The sequence below is a fragment of the Pelobates fuscus genome, chromosome 11, assembly GCF_036172605.1.
Source record: "Pelobates fuscus isolate aPelFus1 chromosome 11, aPelFus1.pri, whole genome shotgun sequence".
Taxonomy (NCBI): Eukaryota; Metazoa; Chordata; class Amphibia; order Anura; family Pelobatidae; genus Pelobates; species Pelobates fuscus.
The window spans coordinates 8,489,841-8,513,594 of NC_086327.1; the positions used below are offsets into that span (position 1 = coordinate 8,489,841).

Genomic DNA, 23,754 nt, shown 5'->3' on the forward strand with positions numbered 1-23,754 from the left:
CGAGAGTAACGGAGACAGTATCAGTGATTAACTAGCAGTATGTTCAGTACTACCGAGAGTAACTGAGACAGTATCAGTGATTAACTAGCAGTATGTTCAGTACTACCGAGAGTAACTGAGACAGTATCAGTGATTAACTAGCAGTATGTTCAGTACTACCGAGAGTAACTGAGACAGTATCAGTGATTAACTAGCAGAAGGTTCAGTACTACCGAGAGTAACTGAGACAGTATCAGTGATTAACTAGCAGAAGGTTAATCCTGGACAGAGATTGCTAATGGGGCATGTCGGTGACAGGATAATGGGTATTTCAAGCCAAGAAAAGGGCAGGTCTGTCTGCATCACTTAAGCTTGTCGGCATCTGGTTTTGGTGTGTAGTAATGCTGTCTCTTCTGTCTGGCATGGTAAAACGTTCTGTTTCCATTTGGCCAAAAATGTGCCACTGTTGGTTGTCAAAGAGACAAGGACAAGATGCATTTCATTTTTATTAACATCACGTATTGAAGGTTTTTACATTAGCGCTACCGCACACAGAATGATGACAATGACCGCAGACACGGAAGCCGCAGATTTATTTCTATGAGAAGCACTGAGTGAGTGGAGCATGGTGGTGATTGTCATGCATGCGGGTGAGAAGCATGTAACTCGACCAGATCTCATCAAGTGTAACGATCTCACCATGCGCAGATCAGGTTGGAGAGAGGACATTGTCTCAACGCTGGGTTAATGGTAAGTTTAATGTTTGTTTGTTTTTTTTACTTTTTTTCTTAATTTTGTTCTAAATTTAATTTTCTGTAGATCATGAGGTCACCTCACCCCTGGCCACCTCCAGCCACACACCTCTTGAGATTTTCTAAATTTTCAAGTTCCTAATATCGGAGTCCATGTATGGGGCAGCGGACGTCCACAGAACTCTATCTGGCCCCACTGGCAAATAGGGCTGGATGAGAAATCCAAGAGATTATATTTATTATTTGTGAGAGCTCTGTTTTATTAAAACACCAATTTCAGATAAAGTTACTGATGCATGCGTGGCTCTTTCTACCAGAGACTGCTGACTGTGCAGAGTGAAATAAAGCTTTATAGAGGCATGTGATCAGAGTGCGCGTACAGTATGAGAGCTCATAAATTAATATGTCATTCACACTGTAAATAAATCAGGTTTATACACACAGTAGCTCTGCCTGTAACAATTATTATGTATATGTTTTAAAAAAAAATCTCATTACTGGCGTCTATTCCTATGGGCCGCCATTCTTTGCTTCCTTTGCACGCAAATTGAAAAGCCAGGGCCTACAGCGGGCAATAGAAATGCCTGCAAATAAACAGATTGCTAGGAGAGGTAGGAGTTATAAGGAATTTAATATAACCGGGGAACGGACTTTTGAAAAACGCATGGGTAAACTCTAGTAACTTTAGGAAACTAAAAAAAAAAACTACATCTTAAGTTTTGGAATAAATACAGTGCTGAATAAGTTTATACTATGGAAAGCCGAACGACAGAGCCCAAGAATGAAGACTGGCAAAGGATAATGGGAGTTGTAGTTGAATTGGTGGCATGCATGGAACAGGCATTTCTCAGCGATGGTGCTGCCGTGGAGACCAAAATATATACGATAAACAGATTAAGGTAGCGCAAAAATAATTTAATATTTTATAAGGTTTGTTAAAATCACCTATCGCAGCAAACAAATATGGGGATTCAGTTCCACCATATGGCCTCATTGTGTCACCTGTCCTTTAATAGTTAAGAATATGCATTGTTTGCATAGTGCGTCCCTTTTTAGGTTTTGCGCCAATGGGCCAAATCTTTCTCCAGGGACCCATGCAGAGTCTATGCCTTTGTGACCTTTAGCAAAGCCAACTTTGACTAAACAGATTCCTGAGCAATTCTTTCTTTGTCATGATTTCACTTTAGCTATTAAAAATCGAAATCACTAACTCATTTTTTTTGACAGTTAAATAATTGAGTGTTTTCTTGCCCAGAGGCAAATCCCCGTCAGTATTGTGAAGAGGGAACAAAAGTACTTTGGAACAGAAAGTCTTTGATTAATACGCAGCAGCCGTGCAGGGAAACCAGACTGTGCAGAATACAGAGCCGTGTGGCAGGAGTGAGCATTGATCCGCTTTAACCCTTTGCTCCGTCACGGGGTCTGCCAAAGATCAAGAAACGCCTTCCGTAAAAATATCTCAGACTTAAGGGCTTTTAATGTTAAAAAAAAACGCATCGGAAATACAAGTAAATAACATTACCGGCTGCCAGAATAATACGTTGTAACTAAAGCTAAAAAAGTAAAGTAAAAGAATTAATGGAACTCCGTGTTTTTTTATTGTATTTCATATAAACACTGAGAGCACTAGAACAATGAAACAAAGATGGTGCCTGTCCCTGTCTCCTCGCAGACCTAGGGTATTCACTTCAAATGCAAAACTGTAAAATAAGACAGCTATGCTTTTAGGTTGGATTCTTTGATCTTATAGGGGTTACTCCAAGCACCATAATCACTTCAGTGATTCAAAGTGGTCACGGTGCCTGGAGTCTGTATGTGCAACGTATCGCAATGAAATGCTGCTTATACCGAGTTTAACCTCAATTCTGCTGGAGGTGAAACTCCACCTCTGGCAGCGGTACAGACCGCCCTCTATGCCGCTCATGTCCTCCCTTAGCCCAGAGTATTTCTTTAAAACAATTAATATTTGGCATTTATTTTCTGAACTTCTGACTGTCTGTGCAGCCCCGACAGCGTGGTACCCTAAGTACGCATTGGATTCATTCCTGTGGCGAGGCCAACCAACCGACCGTACTCAGTAAAACAGGAAAACATGCTAATCCCGGCACAAGGCTGCAGTGTGATTTTTGCTTGGAGGCCATTTTAATGATTGCTGCTGTACTGTGAAATGCAGTTTGTTTTATATTAGTACTGCGCTGAGTTACAGAAATTAACAAAAAGCCTTTTACAGTACCTGCCGAAGATATTACCGGGTTGTTCCATGAAGATGTGTTTATTAAGTGTTAATAAACGGCTGCTGACTGCGCCTTTTCTAACATTTCCATTAATAAATAAAATAAAGTGCAGCGATTAGGACATCGGTTTCCTTTTATAGACACGAATTGTATGCATCGGAAACCTGATGTGGTCGAGGAACAACTTGAACAAAAAACCTTACAAACCATTGACCTGCGAGCCCGTGGCGGAAATGCTGGTCTGAGAAACCGCTAGGCATTCTGGGTAATGCGGATTTTAATGCCCGAATAGCTAGCCGTCTGACATGCTAAACTAAATATTGTGTAAAACGCGCATGCTCTGTGAATGCTCACTGCCATTTAAAATGCTGACCCCAATTCCTCGCACGTACGTTCAGAGCCGTTACTACAGCTCAGGCGTTGTGCTATTTTTTGCCAATTAAAGGGGCATTAAATCATCGTGCAGAAACGGATTCAGTTTTAAAGATCAGTGTGGAATATTAGCAGACTGAGCTCTGCGGGGAGCCGCTACAAGGAAATGGAGGAGAAAAGCCGGGACGTGCATCCCTCTCGTTGTAATGGCCGACCTGGGAATTAAGATTTGGGGAATAGCTACTTACTGTCCTTTTAGATAAGATCCTTATATCTCATCTTAAATCTTTAAATGTCCAATTTCTGTTAGATCGTCATACGCTGCAAAATTACTGTAACTAAGGAACAATGTACAACAAATTATATTATTATTATTAGTAGTAGTAATATTTATATAGCACCATCAGATTCCGTAGCCTAACAGACACGTTATTGAAACAGACAACTGGATGTAAAGGAACAGAGAGATGGAGGGCTCTGCTCAATGAGCTTACATTCTAGAGACACGTGGCCTGTTCATATCTCCTAATTGCTGAATTATATTCATGGTACCTACTTCCTCATAACAGTCACAGCCACTAAAGCTTGCTGTCATAACAATCAAAGCCACTACAGCCTGCTGTCATAACAATCACAGCCACTACAGTCTGCTTTCATAACAATCACAGCCACTAAAACCTGCTGTCATAACAATCACAGCCACTCTAGCCTGCTGTCATAACAATCACAGCCACTACAGCCTGCTGTCATAACAATCACAGCCACTACAATCTGCTGTCATAAGTCACAGGCACTACAACCTGCTGTCATAACAATCACAGCCACTAAAGCTTGCTGTCATAACAATCACAGCCACTACAGCCTGCTGTCATAACAATCACAGCCACTCTAGCCTGCTGTCATAACAATCACAGCCACTACAGCCTGCTGTCATAACAATCACAGCCACTAGAGCCTGCTGTCATAACAATCACAGCCACTACAACCTGCTGTCATAAGTCACAGCCACTACAGCCTGCTGTCATAACAATCACAGCCACTACAGCCTGCTGTCATAACAATCACAGCCACTACAGCCTGCTGTCATAACAATCACAGCCACTACAGCCTGCTGTCATAACAATCACAGCCACTAAAGCTTGCTGTCATAACAATCACAGCCACTACAGCCTGCTGTCATAACAATCACAGCCACTACAGCCTGCTGTCATAACAATCACAGCCACTACAACCTGCTGTCATAACAATCACAGCCACTAGAGCCTGCTGTCATAACAATCACAGCCACTACAACCTGCTGTCATAAGTCACAGCCACTACAGCCTGCTGTCATAACAATCACAGCCACTACAACCTGCTGTCATAACAATCACAGCCACTACAGCCTGCTTTCATAACAATCACAGCCACTACAACCTGCTCTCATAACAATCACAGCCACTACAGCCTGCTGTCATAACAATCACAGCCACTACAACCTGCTGTCATAACAATCACAGCCACTACAGCCTGCTGTCATAACAATCACAGCCACTACAATCTGCTGTCATAAGTCACAGCCACTACAACCTGCTGTCATAACAATCACAGCCACTAAAGCTTGCTGTCATAACAATCAAAGCCACTACAGCCTGCTGTCATAACAATCACAGCCACTACAGTCTGCTTTCATAACAATCACAGCCACTACAACCTGCTGTCATAACAATCACAGCCACTCTAGCCTGCTGTCATAACAATCACAGCCACTACAGCCTGCTGTCATAACAATCACAGCCACTACAATCTGCTGTCATAAGTCACAGCCACTACAACCTGCTGTCATAACAATCACAGCCACTAAAGCTTGCTGTCATAACAATCACAGCCACTACAGCCTGCTGTCATAACAATCACAGCCACTCTAGCCTGCTGTCATAACAATCACAGCCACTACAGCCTGCTGTCATAACAATCACAGCCACTAGAGCCTGCTGTCATAACAATCACAGCCACTACAACCTGCTGTCATAAGTCACAGCCACTACAGACTGCTGTCATAACAATCACAGCCAATACAGCCTGCTGTCATAACAATCACAGCCATTAAAGCTTGCTGTCATAACAATCACAGCCACTACAGCCTGCTGTCATAACAATCACAGCCACTACAGCCTGCTGTCATAACAATCACAGCCACTACAACCTGCTGTCATAACAATCACAGCCACTAGAGCCTGCTGTCATAACAATCACAGCCACTACAACCTGCTGTCATAAGTCACAGCCACTACAGCCTGCTGTCATAACAATCACAGCCACTACAACCTGCTGTCATAACAATCACAGCCACTACAGCCTGCTTTCATAACAATCACAGCCACTACAACCTGCTCTCATAACAATCACAGCCACTACAGCCTGCTGTCATAACAATCACAGCCACTACAACCTGCTGTCATAACAATCACAGCCACTACAGCCTGCTGTCATAACAATCACAGCCAATACAACCTGCTGTCATAACAATCACAGCCACTACAACCTGCTCTCATAACAATCACAGCCACTACAGCCTGCTGTCATAACAATCACAGGCACTACAATCTGCTGTCATAAGTCACAGCCACTACAGTCTGCTGTCATAACAATCACAGCCACTACAGCCAGCTGTCATAACAATCACAGCCACTAGAGCCTGCTGTCATAACAATCACAGCCACTACAACCTGCTGTCATAAGTCACAGCCACTACAGCCTGCTGTCATAACAATCACAGCCACTACAACCTGCTGTCATAACAATCACAGCCACTACAACCTGCTGTCATAACAATCACAGCCACTACAACCTGCTCTCATAACAATCACAGCCACTACAGCCTGCTGTCATAACAATCCCAGCCACTACAACCTGCTGTCATAACAATCACAGCCACTACAGCCTGCTGTCATAACAATCACAGCCACTACAACCTGCTGTCATAACAATCACAGCCACTACAACCTGTTCTCATAACAATCACAGCCACTACAGCCTGCTGTCATAACAATTAAAGCCACTACAGCCTGCTGTCATAACAATTAAAGCCACTACAGCCTGCTGTCATAACAATCACAGCCACTACAACCTGCCCTATTAACAACCACAGCCACTACAGCCTGCTGTCATAATTATCACAGCCACTAGAACCTGTTCTCATAACAATCACAGCCACTACAGCCTGCTGTCATAATTATCACAGCCACTACAGCCTGCTGTCATAACAATCACAGCCACTACAGCCTGTTCTCATAACAATCACAGCCATTACAACCTGCTCTCATAACAATCACAGCAACTACATCCTGTTCTCATAACAATCACAGCCACTACAGCCTGCTGTCATAACAATCACAGCCACTACAACCTGCTCTCATAACAATCACAGCCACTACATCCTGTTCTCATAACAATCACAGCCACTACAGCCTGCTGTCATAACAATCAAAGCCACTACAGCCTGCTGTCATAACAATCACAGCCAATACAACCTGCTGTCATAACAATCACAGCCACTACAACCTGCTCTCATAACAATCACAGCCACTACAGCCTGCTGTCATAACAATCACAGCCACTACAATCTGCTGTCATAAGTCACAGCCACTACAACCTGCTGTCATAACAATCACAGCCACTAAAGCTTGCTGTCATAACAATCACAGCCACTACAGCCTGCTGTCATAACAATCACAGCCACGACAGCCTGCTGTCATAACAATCACAGCCACTCTAGCCTGCTGTCATAACAATCACAGCCACTACAGCCTGCTGTCATAACAATCACAGCCACTACAGCCTGCTGTCATAACAATCACAGCCACTACAGCCTGCTGTCATAACAATCACAGCCACTCTAGCCTGCTGTCATAACAATCACAGCCACTACAGCCTGCTGTCATAACAATCACAGCCATTACATCCTGCTGTCATAACAATCACAGCCACTACAATCTGCTGTCCTAAGTCACAGCCACTACAGCCTGCTGTCATAACAATCACAGCCACTACAACCTGCTGTCATAACAATCACAGCCACTAGAGCCTGCTGTCATAACAATCACAGCCACTACAACCTGCTGTCATAAGTCACAGCCACTACAGCCCGCTGTCATAACAATCACAGCCACTACAACCTGCTGTCATAACAATCACAGCCACTACAGCCTGCTGTCATAACAATCACAGCCACTACAACCTGCTCTCATAACAATCACAGCCACTACAGCCTGCTGTCATAACAATCACAGCCACTACAACCTGCTGTCATAACAATCACAGCCACTACAGCCTGCTGTCATAACAATCACAGCCACTACAACCTGCTGTCATAACAATCACAGCCACTACAACCTGCTCTCATAACAATCACAGCCACTACAGCCTGCTGTCATAACAATCACAGCCACTACAGCCTGCTGTCATAACAATCACAGCCACTACAATCTGCTGTCATAAGTCACAGCCACTACAGCCTGCTGTCATAACAATCACAGCCACTACAACCTGCTGTCATAACAATCACAGCCACTCCAACCTGCTATCATAACAATCACAGCCACTAGAGCCTGCTGTCATAACAATCACAGCCACTACAACCTGCTGTCATAAGTCACAGCCACTACAGCCTGCTGTCATAACAATCACAGCCACTACAACCTGCTGTCATAACAATCACAGCCACTACAGCCTGCTGTCACAACAATCACAGCCACTACAGCCTGCTGTCATAACAATCACAGCCACTACAGCCTGCTGTCATAACAATCACAGCCACTAGAACCTGCTGTCATAACAATCACAGCCACTACAGCCTGCTGTCATAACAATCACAGCCACTACATCCTGTTCTCATAACAATCACAGTCACTACAGCCTGCTGTCATAAGTCACAGCCACTACAGCCTGCTGTCATAACAATCACAGCCACTAGAACCTGCTGTCATAACAATCACAGCCACTACAGCCTGCTGTACCCTGGCCCCTGTTCCTTGATAATGGGGTACAACCCTTTGCAGTGGTTTACCCCCTTACCCAGGTCCCTGGTGGGCACCAATGGTCGTCTTGTGGCCAGTGATGACTTCTGCAGAGCTGTAGAGCCTAAAGTTCGATTGGGCTGGCCATTCATTGGCTGAGGGTATCAGTTAACGCTCTCTGCCAATGAATGCCATTCTGCACATAGATGTATACAGAAATTACATTAGAAAACCCAGAACGCTAGTAACCAATGACACTGCTGGAGGTGGAGTTACTCCGCTGGTAACAGGTGGGTTAAACTCCGTATGTGCAATGTATCAAAGTAAAATGCTGCACATAGAGACTCCAGGCCCCATGACCATATCAAATCACTGAAGTGGTGATGGTGCTTGGAGTAGTCCTTTAAAGGTAAATTAATAACCTGCACTAACCATTTCTGTAATCTGCACCTGTTAAACATGAACGGTCACTTCACAGCATTAAATAAAACATTGTCAATCGCCTATATCTATAAATGTATACAGTATTAAAGAGTTAGAGAATGGGCTCAGTGTTCAGTTCTGACAAGGCACAGCCAGGGCACACTATGCAAATGAGGAGGAGAAATAGAAAGACAGGGCAGGAAAACAAATCATGGGAAGTCACAGCTTCACTTCAAAAATAAATTAATAAAACACATATCAGAAAAGTCCAACTAAGTAAAACAACATTTACAGGGACTTTACAGAGAATGTAACATTTCTAAGATGTCTGCCTCCTGGATTAGAATGTGTATAATGAAAACTGCATGCACTATTTTTGGCTAGATTAAATATTGTTACATTACTGGGAATAATTAGATTTGTTGATAAGAACTAATGTTCAAGTAACACATTGGACTGGACCATATTCTCTCACTTATCGAAGAACTCAGCACCAAGTAAAGGGTTAAAAATAAAATGGAAAATTGAGCTCCAGCAAGATTATTTGTTTCAATGACACTTTCAGGCCGCAATTCATGTAAATAATCGCTGGGAATATATTGTGCAGAGAAATTTAGGGCAGGATTCAATAAAATACAAAGTGGCCATTTTCATCTCAAATCTCTCAATAAAGGCGATAAAAATGTTTTCTGAAAGAGGCCCAGGAAGCCGCAAGCATTTTATTGAAAGCGGCACAAAGACAAAATATTCACTTGCAATTAGATTTATTGGAATCCCTTCATAAAGCGTTCACGGTCGGAATACACAGACATTTTTACTCCTGGACAGTAGTGAGTGGATTATATACACGATTTACTGCCCTGCGAATTTATAGCAAACATATAGATCAAATCGTATTTCTAGATTTTGTTTATTTTTGTATTACTGAGGCAGGACACAAAGGGCCCACCAACAGCTTCAGTTTCCTATGATACTCAATGTGCCATTTTATAACCCACACGCTAAGCACTTACAAGGGAGCATGGACGCCTGTGATCCACTGTGGCGGCCATCTTGGTAGAGGGGGAAAAGAACTTCATGTGAGAATGACTTTTATATAAAAATCCCATCTTATTCTCCAGAACCTCTTATAAAACTCCTATCTTATTCTACAGAACCTCTTATAAAACTCCCATCTTATTCTACAGAACCTCTTATAAAACTCCCATCTTATTCTCGAGAACCTCCTATAAAACTCCCATCCTATTCCCCAGAACCTCCTATAAAATGTCCATCATATTCATCAGCACCTATATATCATTTACCAGCATCCCATCATTTCCACCAGTCTACTATTGTAGTCACCAGTCCCATACTTGTCAAGCCCCAATCCAGGAACCCCTTTTTGAAGACTGGGACTAAGATCTGCACGCCTGGAACTCCTCGCTGTATCAAAGAGTAGCCGCAACCCAGTAAAACTTTAACACTCTATAACTCGGGGGCAGCTCCGGGTTCAGGGTGCTATTTCGAAAGCTAGGGCACTCAGTGACAAGCTTTCCAGGGATATAATGTGTGGGAGTTTGGTCCAGGAAAAGGGGGTTCTGGCTGACATTTTGTATGCTGTGCATCTAGGACTGTGAGGGCACAGTAGAGAGCAGATTGTGTTAGATGGGGGTAGCGTTATTAAGTCCCCAGATGGAGTGGCACAGGGGAGGGACAATTGAACTGTACATTGTATTGTATGGAGGACTCCCTGCAGGGGTAGTCAACATGTCTAAAGATCACTAAAGATCATTAAAGATCATTCTACACCCTGCATTGAGACTCGTCTAATGTGTGGGGGAAGCTACAGAAAAACTATAGTCTCTATTTGACTATATATCATTATAGCCTGGTCTGGTGGAAGAGGTCCTCAGAGACCCCAGTCAAGCTACAGTGACTGGGTTTGAAATGTTCCAGAGTCCCTGGTAGCAGGGAGGGACGGACCTGCCGGACGTACTCAGTCGGAGCTCCATCACACTATGTGTATACATTACTCTGCTTACCTAACAGATATGAGTGGGCTGCAAGTGCAGACAAGTAGCTACATTACATCCATGAAAAAACATCCTTGAAACATGAAAAAAAACATTAGGACAGAGAGGTTTTCTTTTTTATGGTTTGGTTATAAAAACCTTCACACACACACGTTCTATAAAACAATTAATGCTGGGGCTGGCTGTGCTGTTTTTGTGCTGCTAATAAATACAATATTTACACATAAAGAAGAGAGTTTTTAAAAAGTCCATCAAACAGAAGTATGTTGCTTACACCGTAGGTGGGAGCTCAGTATTGCATTAAATGGAGCTGGGATAATTAATGGGTTGTAAGTAAATGAACCAAATGGTCCATATTTGTCATCGGCTTCTAATTATCTCGTCTACGCGCTGTCACTATATCAGGAATACCGCCTACTCGCTCGTGGACATCGTCTCTCCACACTATTAATTTCAGTGCAGGGAAAAGTGTTTCCTCCTTATCCAGAATCAAAGCAATTTAATGCCTTTTTGGATTCCCTGGCAAGAGTGGCGAGTTACGGGCACCCGGGGAGAAGCATTTTGTCCACAGCGGGCTCCCATCTGACTCTGTCATGTCATCTAGAGTAAGATGTTTCTCTCTCATACAACCTCTCTCCAAACAGCACACAATCATGCTCCCCTTACCATCACTTTATCCCAAATTTCTCAAAACCGTAGGGTGTCTTTACTCTTTAGAGGCCTCTGGAGCTGCTAAAATGGCTGGATTAACGTGCGGACATTATGAAAAAGGCCTGTCCCTATGTCTGCTGAAACTCTCTAAAACCCTTTAGACGAATGAGTGTTGCCCTTGGTACTCCAGATATTTGTGAACTACATTCCCCATGATGCTTAGCCTTAGGCTGCAGTGCCAAAAGGATCCAAAGCCCATACATTATTTTATAGATATACACCATAACAACTGCAGCATCACATCAAGGGTCACAATTGTCTCGACGTTTCAGAGAGGCAGTAAGATTGACACCTGTTTTTATCTAATATTTAAGTGTTTTGTACATTCATAAATATGTATGCGTTTTTATACCTTGACAAAATTATATATATATATATATAATCTGGGTGGAGCATTTTATCTTAAAGCAATTCCCTACTCACAAGTGTACGTAGGAAAACACCTAAGGTCACCCTCTTAAAAAGCGATCTGGAATAGAATTTCAAGCATTAAGATTTAAGATTTTTCAAGCGTTTAAATGTGTATTTAACTTATGGATTCAGCCAACAAAGCTTCTTTAATGATTCAAATGAAAGCAAAGGAGGAATAAATGTATGTACTACAAGCCTCCGTTATTTCGCGATTTAACGCGCACAAAAGATCAATTTGATTGATTTTAGCATTCTTTGATACATTCTGCGCAGTATTGGGAACAGCTTTTTGTTTGTCTGTTTATTCTTTAGGACATTAAGTTCACAATTCAACCAGGAATTGCAATTATTACAGAATTAAACAGATTTAAAATAAACGTCAGACGTAAAGCATATTATTAAAACACTGCGGATTCAGCTATTGACTGTAATCTGGTGATGATCTGATTACATCCTACTTGCATTCTGACAGCACGAGGTCAGATACAGTGACATCGTTACGCAACATTATATGTGGGAGGGGCTAACCAAACTCAAATATAGAGGACACTTAGGTCGATAGACACAGAGATAGAAAACCACTTGATCTATTATTACATATTGTTGAGAAATAAATGAAAAGGATTTTTTACATTTATTTAGAAAACAGTTGTTTTTTTGTTTTTTTCTTCAAGCCTATAGCAATTTTGTATTTCAAAGAAATTTTCTGACCAGCATCTGGGATGGAAATGGAACAGGCTGACAATCTACATTCAGAAACCTAGAAAGATGAAAGGCACGTGGCATAACAATACATTCTCTAGTAAACCCTGATGTAAAGTACAGAGAAAGAGTATCCGAATGTGTAATTAAGATTTTCTTTTATTTGTCCTCAAAATGATTCAATACTGTTAGAAACATGTCCAAATAATTTTTGAACACAACTTCCTATTGACTTCTGGTGCCTTCTGAAGAAAAATCACTTGTATTTTTTTCCAACAGTATTGAATCAATTGGAAAGATTACTAATTGGAGGTGCAGGCCATGTGACTATACTGACGTCATTACCTGCACACAACATACCGCCACTCCCCCCCCCCAGCAATGAGCTTCAACGTCCTTGAGTGGCGAATACCCATTGCTCCCACTGTTGGAATCGCTCTTCCTGGTGCACAAGTTTTAGGGTGACTGCACAGAATCAGGGAAGACCATAGAGACGAACTGTCTGACCCAAACAGTGTCTGACCCAAACAGTGTCTGACCCAAGGTGTATGTATTTAACAGAAGGATCCTGTCATATACTAAAGGGAGGGAGGGATTTTTCCAATATATATATATATATTTTAAGGTGACAGTTGTCCTTTAAGGCCGCTCCAGGGGAATGGGGCGTCAATAGAGCAGTAATTAAATAATTAAACATTAGTAGCATACAACGGATAGTAATAGCAGGAACGCAGCCCTTTTAGAAACCCAACATATCCTACAGTTAACCACCCAAAGTGGGCAGTGACGCCAATCAAAGAACTGCCGGTCATTCTGTCCAGGCCAATGGTGGCCATCTAGCTGTGTAAATTAAGTTATACCCGCAGTTACAAGGATCTGCCCTATCTGGTGCCACACACCTAAACCATACACATACCCTGTAGCTATTGGGCAGTGTACAAATGTGGTGCTAGCATACACAAAGACAGCACGTTGTCAATATAGTGGCACAACTTTTAAATCCAGACATAGTCTCAATATGACCGCCAATGGAATATTCTGCATTGGAAGGCTATTCACAGAACCTACGGATACATCTATACACGACACTGGGTTGTGCAATAATTAAATCCTCCTGCGAAATATGTTACCCATACCGCCACAGGGTTAAAAAAATATCCATAGATTCCATATTGATCCAATTAATGCAGATCCCAATTAGTTACCCACACAACCTCACACTGCACGGTCAGAGGGGAAAAAAAATAATAAAAATGGAACGAAGGAAAAAAATTCAAAGAAACTGCAACAAAAATCTGAGCTGAACATGGAGGGTATATTAAAATAGAATTTTTTGTTCAGCGTTGCCAAGCAGATAGCATTGCTGGAAAAATCTCTTTAGAACTCCGAGCTGATGTGATACGGAGTAATACCCGAAAAGCATTGTTTCAGTGAGCGTGCAGACTATCCCGTAAAATAACCCCATGGTGGAAGAGCCCCATCTTGGCTAAAACCTCGTTCTCACAGCGAGGTATTTATGGGAACAAAAATAATGGGTCGATGTAGCAAATTTCTGTCTATCTGTGTAATCCGGCCCCCTATGTACACAGTGTGTGGAATGGCCGTGCGATACTGTGGAAGCTCTCAGACGCCGGCGGCCTGCCTGCAGGGCAAGCACGGATTAGGCAGTTTATGACATTGAAACCAGTAACACAAGACTTCTCATTTTTATACCTTCTTAGAAAACTGGAAATAACAAGAAGGTCTTAAAGCGGTAGGTTTCTGGTTCTGTAACAATTTACTGGGAGGGAGAATATCACCTGGACTCAGCAAAGCCTATCATTAAATGCACAAATTCTACCTTTTACCAGAATCCTGGCATTTAACTCTCCGACGCAGTATCCCACTAATACCTTCTACCAGTCTGTATCAATGGGTGGGAGATCTAATCCAAGGGAGTCACAGCTCTTATAATAAATCCCTCACTGCAGCTCAACCAGCAACAGAGCATTGTATGGGGGGGTGAAAAAAGAAGAGGCACTGGGGAGGAATGATGATAGAATCTGTCTTGCAGTCTACTTCTGCTACACAATGGTTCATAGGTTCCAAACCGCTTAGTTCTATTATCACAATAAGCCATGGGTCCTACACCGCTTAGTTCTATTATCACAATAAGCCATGGGTCCTACACCGCTTAGTTCTATTATCACAATAAGCCATGGGTCCTACACCGCTTAGTTCTATTACACAATGAGCCGTGGGTCCTACACCGCTTAGTTCTATTATCACAATAAGCCGTGGGACCTACAGCGCTTAGTTCTATTATCACAATAAGCCGTGGGTCCTACACCGCTTAGTTCTATTATCACAATAAGCCGTGGGTCCTACACAGCTTAGTTCTATTATCACAATAAGCCGTGGGTCCTACACAGCTTAGTTCTATTATCACAATAAGCCGTGGGTCCTACAGCGCTTAGTTCTATTATCACAATAAGCCGTGGGTCCTATAACGCTTTGTTCTATTGCACAATGAGCCGTGGGTCCTACAGCACTTTGTTCTATTATCACAATAAGCCGTGGGTCCTACAGCGCTTAGTTCTATTGCACAATGAGCCGTGGGTCCTACACCGCTTAGTTTTATTGCACAATGAGCCATGGGTCCTACAGCGCTTTGTTCTTTTATCACAATAAGCCATGGGTCCTACAGTGCTTAGTTCTATTACACAATGAGCCATGGGTCCTATACTGCTTTGTTCTATTGCACAATAAGCCGTGGGTCCTACACCGCTTAGTTCTATTGCACAATGAGCCGCGGGTCCAATATTGCTTAGTTCTATTGCACAATGAGCCGCGGGTCCTAAAATGCTCAGTTCTTCTCAACTATGAGCCCTTGGTCTCAAACCATTTATTTGTGCTATAGTAGTTCAGAGTCCCTATACACTATAGACACTAAATAAGACCTGGGTTCAAAACCGCTTACTTCTACAGCACATTGAGGGTTGTCCAAAACCCCTTACATCTGATTCAATCTGATCCCTGTCTCCCAAACAATGAATTAAATTACACCCTGATCGTGGGTCCCAAACAATGTATTAAATTACACCCTGATTGTCGGGATCCCGCGGGCGGCTGCAAGGGGAGACTGCACTCCGCACGCAGTACTCAACCTCCAGCCGTCCGCGGTCCCCTCCTCCTCGTGGGCTCGGTGAGCGGCATCCTTCCAGCCTCGGATGCCGCCCGCGTCTTCATGCATGACGCTGCACGCTGGGAGACCGCCCAATATATTACACGCCGGGGTCAGTCACCTGACCCGGTGTTAAAGGCACAGTGCCTCAATCACAGTGGGAGGTTTAGATATCTCCCACGTGTGATTGTTAATTCTGATTGGAAATTATCCAATCAGAATTAAACTGATGGTTTAAATACTTACCTTTCCTGTTCCTCCCTGCCATGTTGTGGTCTTTGCTTGCTAGTATTGCTACTGAACTTGTGCTTCTGGTTACGTACTCTCTGGCTTGTTTATCTGACTTTGTGACTTTCTCCTACCCTTTAACCTTGGCTTGTTTCTGGTTATTCTGTCTTCTGGTTCCCCTTACTCGGCTTGTCTCCTGACTATTCTTTGTGTGCTTAGCCCGGCCACTCTAAGGTCCGGTACTGCACCTTTTCTGTGTGTGTGTGTGTGTGTGTTACTGATCGTGGGTCCCAAACATTGTATTAAATTATACCAGTTTTAAGTATCAGAGAAAACAAACCAGCATGAAAACACGTGGATCTGATCCTGTTTCAAAGGATAAAACAAGAAATGGGGGATGTTCTATCTGAAGAAAAAGCTAAATTTCTAGTTAAAACCAAGCGCTCGTTTTAACCCTCCAGAAACACAAAGCAGGGGATGGATTATTACATTTATTTATTTTTTCCGGGATCCCGTTGGAAGGATGGACGGATGGACATGTTCGCCCACTGCGTCTGATTTGTTTTGTGATATAATTTACCGTCGCCCAGGACCAACACCTGGTGAAACGAGAACATTAGGGCCCAAGAGACGAGCCAAACGTTAATATTCAGACTGCCTTCCCCTTCCCACCGCTCCGGCACATTAACCAAATGACCTGCTGTTCTTGCGTCTTTATTTCTTGGTTTTTTTGTTCTTCTACCCTCTTCCCACCTGCCATGTCCATTTTTCCTGCTGTTGTCACTCTCTGTTGGAATGTAAGAATTCCTAAATAACTTAATTTAAATGTAAATTCTGCTTTTTTCCCCTCCATTCTATTCTAGCGATATTGCTTGCTGTAATACCCTGCGCTCCACGCTGTAATGCAACATTTGCTCGTCTTTAATTTCTCCCATTCCTTTTCTTAGTTCAATAACTTTGCCGTCATTTCAGATTCATTTTTAGATTGTCTCCCGTTCATCTGCCACCCCGTCAGTCTTACTCTGCGTCCTGTACATCATACAGCGCGGCCCTGCAACTCGGCGAGAGTTTATGATATGCCAGAGATTCACATTCTCTCCCAACTACCACCTCTCACATGGCTCCTGAGATCTCCTCTCTCACAGTCCCAGCCAGGCTCTGCATACCAATCACTCTTAAAGGAATATTGGCGCTTTCATCGTATCAGAACAGAAAGCGGCAAGTCCCAGCACGGGGAGAAGAAACTCTGGCCATGGCTCTGGCTTATCCTCAAAGAATATAAAAAAAACAGATATATGATTACACGGGTAGAATGAAAGCCAATCAATGTAGACAGAACCATAGCTAAAAACGTTATTTAGACCCAAGTGAGCAGTTGTTTTTTATTATAAATTTTTTTTTAAATAAGAAAAAGACTTTCTCACTTAAGGGGAAAATTAATTTGTGTAATTTTTTTTTACATATATATAACCAAAAGCTATAGCTTTGATTTATTATACGATATTTACAGCACTTAAAATCGGAAATCCTATGAAACTAGCCAAGTCTTTAAGAAGAATATATATATAACGTATATGTTCTTATCTAAACATTACATTAATACATTTTTTAAATATAAATGTAATGTCATGACTGGAGCGTTAATGAAATATATCACCCGTTTCTTTTTACATGATGTTAATAGCTAGTTTTGTAACTACATTAATTGGGTCTGATCAGAGCCATTACAAAATCCTTCTTCTGTTTGATAAACCCTTAGAGCGTTAAGGCCCACAATGAAAGACACAGTTATTAATATAAATCAGTGCACCCTTATTCCATCCCGTTACCTCGTTTTTAGGATTTCCAGCACAGTCGGCCTGCTTTTAGGCTTCATTTACTGAATTGAGAATTTGTCAATTATCCACAATTCCCAGTTTTGTGAATACACCCCTTTCAATCACCCCAGCACCAAAATACGAGGGGCAATAAGCTGAGCTCTAGGCAATAGACTGAAATCAGTTTATTGTACTTTAACACAGGAGCCAACAGCCTAGAATTTGCTAGGACAGTCCTGTATTTTGGGGTACTGCCACAGCAAAAGTAAAACGCACAGACCTGTCCTGCATTTTGAAATCTGCTGCCACGCACTATTACCACGCACAGAGCTACAGCAGCGCTAAGTGCATGGTGAGTTGGGGGGGAACCCTGCAAGCCTGGCCACCCTGTTTTGAGGGTGACCCCGTCCTTCTTGTCACACACCACCACCCGTTTGCCAGACAGACCTTCCCACGGCACAGAACCTGCTCCCCTCCCTGCCACCCCCATTCTGGCAGATAGGCAGAGGATATTGGCAGGAATGCTTGATTGCACATTGAAAAGGCCTGTTTAACTATTTTGCATCAATCAATGAAATAAATTTCAATATATACAATTCAATATAATTCTTACCGTATCTGTAACCTCGGAGACACTTAATACCGAGTCTGTCCGTAAGAAATGTTACAATTCCATAGATTTTGTATCTATTCCATTCATTTTCTATATAAACACCATAAAGCCATTGATCAAGACAATTAATAAAAAAAAATCAACATCCCAAAAGAAATATAAAATATAAAATGACCACGACATTTACCGAAAGTATCCACCAGTACCAAAAATACTGCTACTAGTGCAACTAAAACGAAGAGGTTTAACGTTAGTATTGGAACTATATATCCTCACTGAGATCGGAGCTTTAGTTAGCTCCAAAACATGTGAATCCTTTCTTCTGTGTCTAACCACATTTTACTAGACAAATCAATCTGCCCGTTCTTGGAATAAGACTCCAATGATAAATCTCAGACGAATCGATGCGCTCGGGTGTCGATTAACAGGAATTTGATTTGGATAAAAACAGCTCGGAATACATTTTTGCCCAAATCTACATTTTAGCTGCCTGAGCAATCACATGCATAGATAAATGATGGGCTATCAATGGTGTAATCAACAGTATATACAGAGTTATTCCCTAATGTGTTAACTGTCAGGTATTTAGAGGGAATTCAAAGTAAGGTACGTTTCCCAATAAACAAGTCTGAAGGCTGTCACCTTATACAAAGGCAAATTCAGGGACAATAATAACAGGACAGGTTGGCGTGAATTTAAAGTTTATTTCAATTTGTTGTCAAAAATAGCCCAAAATAAAAAAAAACTCTGCTATGTTTTCAGTTCAATTAATGTAGCCCTAAATTTGTAATTCACATTGGAACCATTTTAAATTCCTCACAATTCACATGTATTTTCAGCCGCATGTTCCTTTAAACTGTGTTTGAGGGAATTTAGGGGATAAAATGCATTATCCGGCACTGAACAAGCGCAAGAATTCTTTGTTTTTTTTCTTGTGGGATAATTACTACTGCAACCTCGGAGCCTTATCAAATAAAGTCACAGGAATGACATGGAGCCGAGATGGCTCGCGAGGACGGCAGAAGTGTATTTTTATCTTTGAAATGATAAAATTTGCCTCACAACAGCAGATAGTCTTTGCGTACCCTCAGGATCCACCACAAAAAATTACTTTTATCTTTTTTTTCCCTTTCATCTACTCTTCCCTCTCTCCCATTTAACTCTCTCTCTCTGTAATATTAATGCTGTGTCTCATTTTTCACCCTACAGAAGGGAAGAGAACGCTTTTTGCGGTTGATTCTCTTGCATGTGAAGTTAATGGATTTGGAGTTAGCTCGGCGCAGGTTGCGTGGACGACCTTGGGTTAGTTTGCATGTGTTTACCAGATGCCTGTTTGTCCTGTGATCCTGTGAGGTATAATACGAGAAGTACAAACTTCTCTAACATATCTCAATATACTGCGTTTGGCTCAGCTCAGAGGAAACACACGAGTTCAACTTGATTATTTCCCAATTCTTAATGTAACATAAAAAAACAAACATAAATCGTGACAATTCACCACTGCATACTTAAATGTGACACCAGAAGTATTTGCATTATGTCAGGGGTGCTATGTTAATATGTAAAATAAAAAAAAACAAGCCCACAATATATGCGTGAAGTGAGAGTATTATGTCCAATTTTAGGGTCTCTGCACACTGTAGATTATGGTGGTCTCTATATAAATAATAATATTATTAATAATACATTATGGGGGCCTCTGGAGATTGTGCATTACAGGGGTCCTCACATTTTGCACTTTATGGAGGTCTCTGCGGATTATACTGTAAGGGGGTCTTTGCAGTATGTACGTTATAGGGGTCTCTGCTGATTATACAGTAAGGAGGACCTTGCAGTATATAAGTTACAGTAAGGGGGTCTCTGCTGATTATACAGTATGATTGTAACTCACCGCACAGTTGACTGATAGAGCAAGTCTTCTCTTTTGCGGTAATTCTCCATGTGAGAATAATTGGTAGAAAACATTGCATCGAACGTGAAGATCTTCTGTTTGATGGTCCCACCATCTGTCACCTGATGAGAGATCATATAAACATGTTATATCCACATGAATGCAACATGTTACAGCTGACAGCTGACACTGAACATCCATGCACACAGCACCAGACACAAACTGGGCTAGCACAGAGCTCTGTGTCCGCCATACAAACACAGTCATTATTTTCACAGAGAGCGCTACGAAACATGAAGCTACAACAGGTGAAGGAAGATATAAACGTCTCAGCATTTGTGCAATAATAAAAGGTTCATCTGGGAACACAACAGTGAGAAGATATCTCTGCACAGATTGTAGTAATAGAGAAAAGAAATGTGTTTTACACTGCTATAAATACCCTGCAGTGCTTGGTACCATTCAGCCACTAACTCCCATCAATCATAGCCAATCTTTAGGATTCATAGGATGGAAAATACCCTAGATATCTGTGGGTGTGTAAAGACTAATTTAACAATGTATTGTGTGTGCGCATGGAACCCACCCCCCACACACACTCAGAAAAACCCGGCCACTGGCCACACTCACACTCAAACTAAGAACAGCCTCGCTCCTGGCTACACCCCCACTCACACTCAGAAAAACCCGGCCACTGGCCACACTAACACTCAAACTAAGAACAGCCTCGCTCCTGGCTACACCCCCACTCACACTCAGAAAAACCCGGCCACTGGCCACACTTACACTCAAACTAAGAACAGCCTCGCTCCTGGCTACACTCACACTCAGAAAAACCCGGCCACTCACACCCCTAAAATTAGTGTTTGTTTGTTCAATTGAAATATTTGAAAGCTAAATAGTGGGCTGTGTGCTTTACCATAATGTATATATAGCTAAAAACAACATGATTTTCATAAAAATCAAACAAGAAGAAATAGAGGTAAAAAAAATTAAAGTTTAATTAAAAGTTAAACCTGAAATGTGACAGAACTTTAGCTCATTCGATGCAAGGTGTGAAATCAATCTATTTATATCATGAAAGTGGGATTTTAAACAGGGTTAAACGTCCATAAAGAAAGCACAATGTATATCTTCCCCTCCTCCCCCCCGATGTCACAAATTCCTTCATTTAGTCACCCAGAGCAAGTGGGTTTTGCCCCGGCCGAGGGCCCGAGATAACGTCACCTCATAGTTACCAAAAGCTGAAAAGAAGACGTTCCATTTTCCATGTAATTTGTGTGGATTCTAAAATTGTTCATTCCATCCTTTAATGACTTTACCATATTTATTGGTACATGACAGGCTGACTGTGTCCCACCCATTTTATCTGAGCAGGTGAGTTATTTGCCCTTATTCAAGGGGCTACCCCATTACTTTCAATACATGCCACCACAAACCGGCAGCCATTACAGTTTCTCTTCTCACCCCGAGATCTCCAGAAAAAGTATTTTCCTATCTTGAAATTTTTTCTCTTTCATTACTATTTCAAATGCTAAAATACAGTTAATTTGTAATGACTTAAATCGTCCTAATACCGCAACATCTGTCGCAGTCCAACACTTGGACCAGTCAGATCCCTTGTGTTACCTTAATATGGAATAGGAATGTTCTCAAAATTCATCTCCAGACCTACAAAATCCCTCAAAATCTTTCACATTCTTCTTCTTAGAATACTGAGGCAGTCTCTTAGTAACAATGTGTTCTGAAAGGGACTACTTGGGACAGATAACTCTACTCTCAAAGCCATTGGCTGGCTCAGGTCCCCCTGGCCTAGAGATTTACTCTAAAACCACTAATCCTACCATAATAGACATGATCCCACTTTAATTTTATATCACTCTACTAAAATATCCGTAATACACAAACAATCTGTTTCTCAGAGAGACTCCCCAGATTCAGATCTCTTCTACCACACTATAACCCTACATTAAGAATCTGCAAACCTTATATTTCCATTTCCAAAATTTGAATCACTATTGACCCATCCTCTCTTTCTATACGGTTTACATATTTGGGATGCCGTTCCTCTCTCAGGAGCCCTCACCTCCTTTTCTTACAGAATAAATAAATGAATGTTGCCATGATTGGTATTATTTTATAGGATGGGTTGAGCAATGAAGGAATATTGCTCAAAATTGGGGGACTTGTTAGAAATCTCGGTCATCGCCTTCCATTTCGGAGAAGTCAATATCTCTCTGTGACTCACTATGGGTAATTGGTGTGTAAAGCCCATTATATTAATTAAAAACTCTTCTATATTGTGCAGATTATAGGTTATTGGAATATAGACTCAAGGTAATGAACCTATCATGCTGACTCACGCACTGTAATTACGCCATCATCTCTGAAGGACATTAAACCTTCACGTGCCTGAGAGATCGCAATGGATTTTTTTATTTTCTCCTACTCATGTTTAAAGAGTTACTTTTTCGGGTCAATTAGAATTGTTGGGAACTAAACAAAGTCTCTATTGAATTGCCAGTCCTATCTGATACAACAAGGTCAATGCACTAGTGCAGTAGTAAACACCCTTAGTGCGCTTGTCTTCAGATCGACATCTGAAAATTCTCTACAACCTGTCGCGGGTAATTCTGCCACATGACCTATTTTACGCCACCGCCTGGCGCTCTTTCACCCAGATTCACAAACTCGCACAACACACATTAGTGCACAATATGCACACATCATTTAACTTCTCGCTCTCTCTATTCCCATACGGCTGTTACAAAGCATGGTACAGATAAAACGCCAAGTGCAGCGTAGTCCATCGTAATACTGGCCATTTTCATTTTACTCTGTATCTCCCTGCATCAGCCAATTTTCTATGTATACATTTGCCGCTTGATGAACTGCGTACAATCATTCGACCCATTTACAGCAAGGATTGGTTTGAATACTCCACCAAAACACAGAGCAGGTGTCTTCATTTGAAGTTGTTATTAGTAAATAGCACCAGAGATAGAATGCATGGATTAAATGGTTCTGCAGACTGCAGGTGGCAAATTATAATGCAGTCTTTTTTTTTCTTTCTGCAAAGTGTAAGCAAAGCCTCGATGCTGAACGCACCCAAAGAGGTACGCAAGGCACTTGTGCCAAAAGCAATATAAGTAGCGCCTTGTTTTAAGTTAATAACATATGGCAGCAGGAACGAGATGCGCACTCACCCAATCTGCGTCTAGCGTGTCTCCGCCGCTTACATTGACATCAGCCAAAAGATCCACATAGAGTCTTCTATTTCGGATTTCGAATAAAGTGTGACCCCCAGGTTAGTACTTATATCTCACACGGGAGCTCCAGGGTGTAAATAACGGATTTAATGCATTGTATAGAAAATGGATTTTAAAAAATATGCAATAAGGCAACTAATGCAAAATAATAAAAGATAACTTTGATTACTGATGACA

General features: G+C 41.8%; 1 protein-coding gene across 1 annotated transcript in view; it reads right to left on the reverse strand.

Annotated features, from left to right (window-relative positions):
- IGSF21 (immunoglobin superfamily member 21) overlaps positions 1-23,754 on the reverse strand; it is a 404,960-nt gene that overhangs the window by 257,919 nt on the left and 123,287 nt on the right. Inside the window, exon 3 of the mRNA XM_063436808.1 lies at positions 20,309-20,430. Coding sequence (XP_063292878.1) covers positions 20,309-20,430 — 122 coding nt within the window. The remainder of the gene's footprint in view (positions 1-20,308; positions 20,431-23,754) is intronic.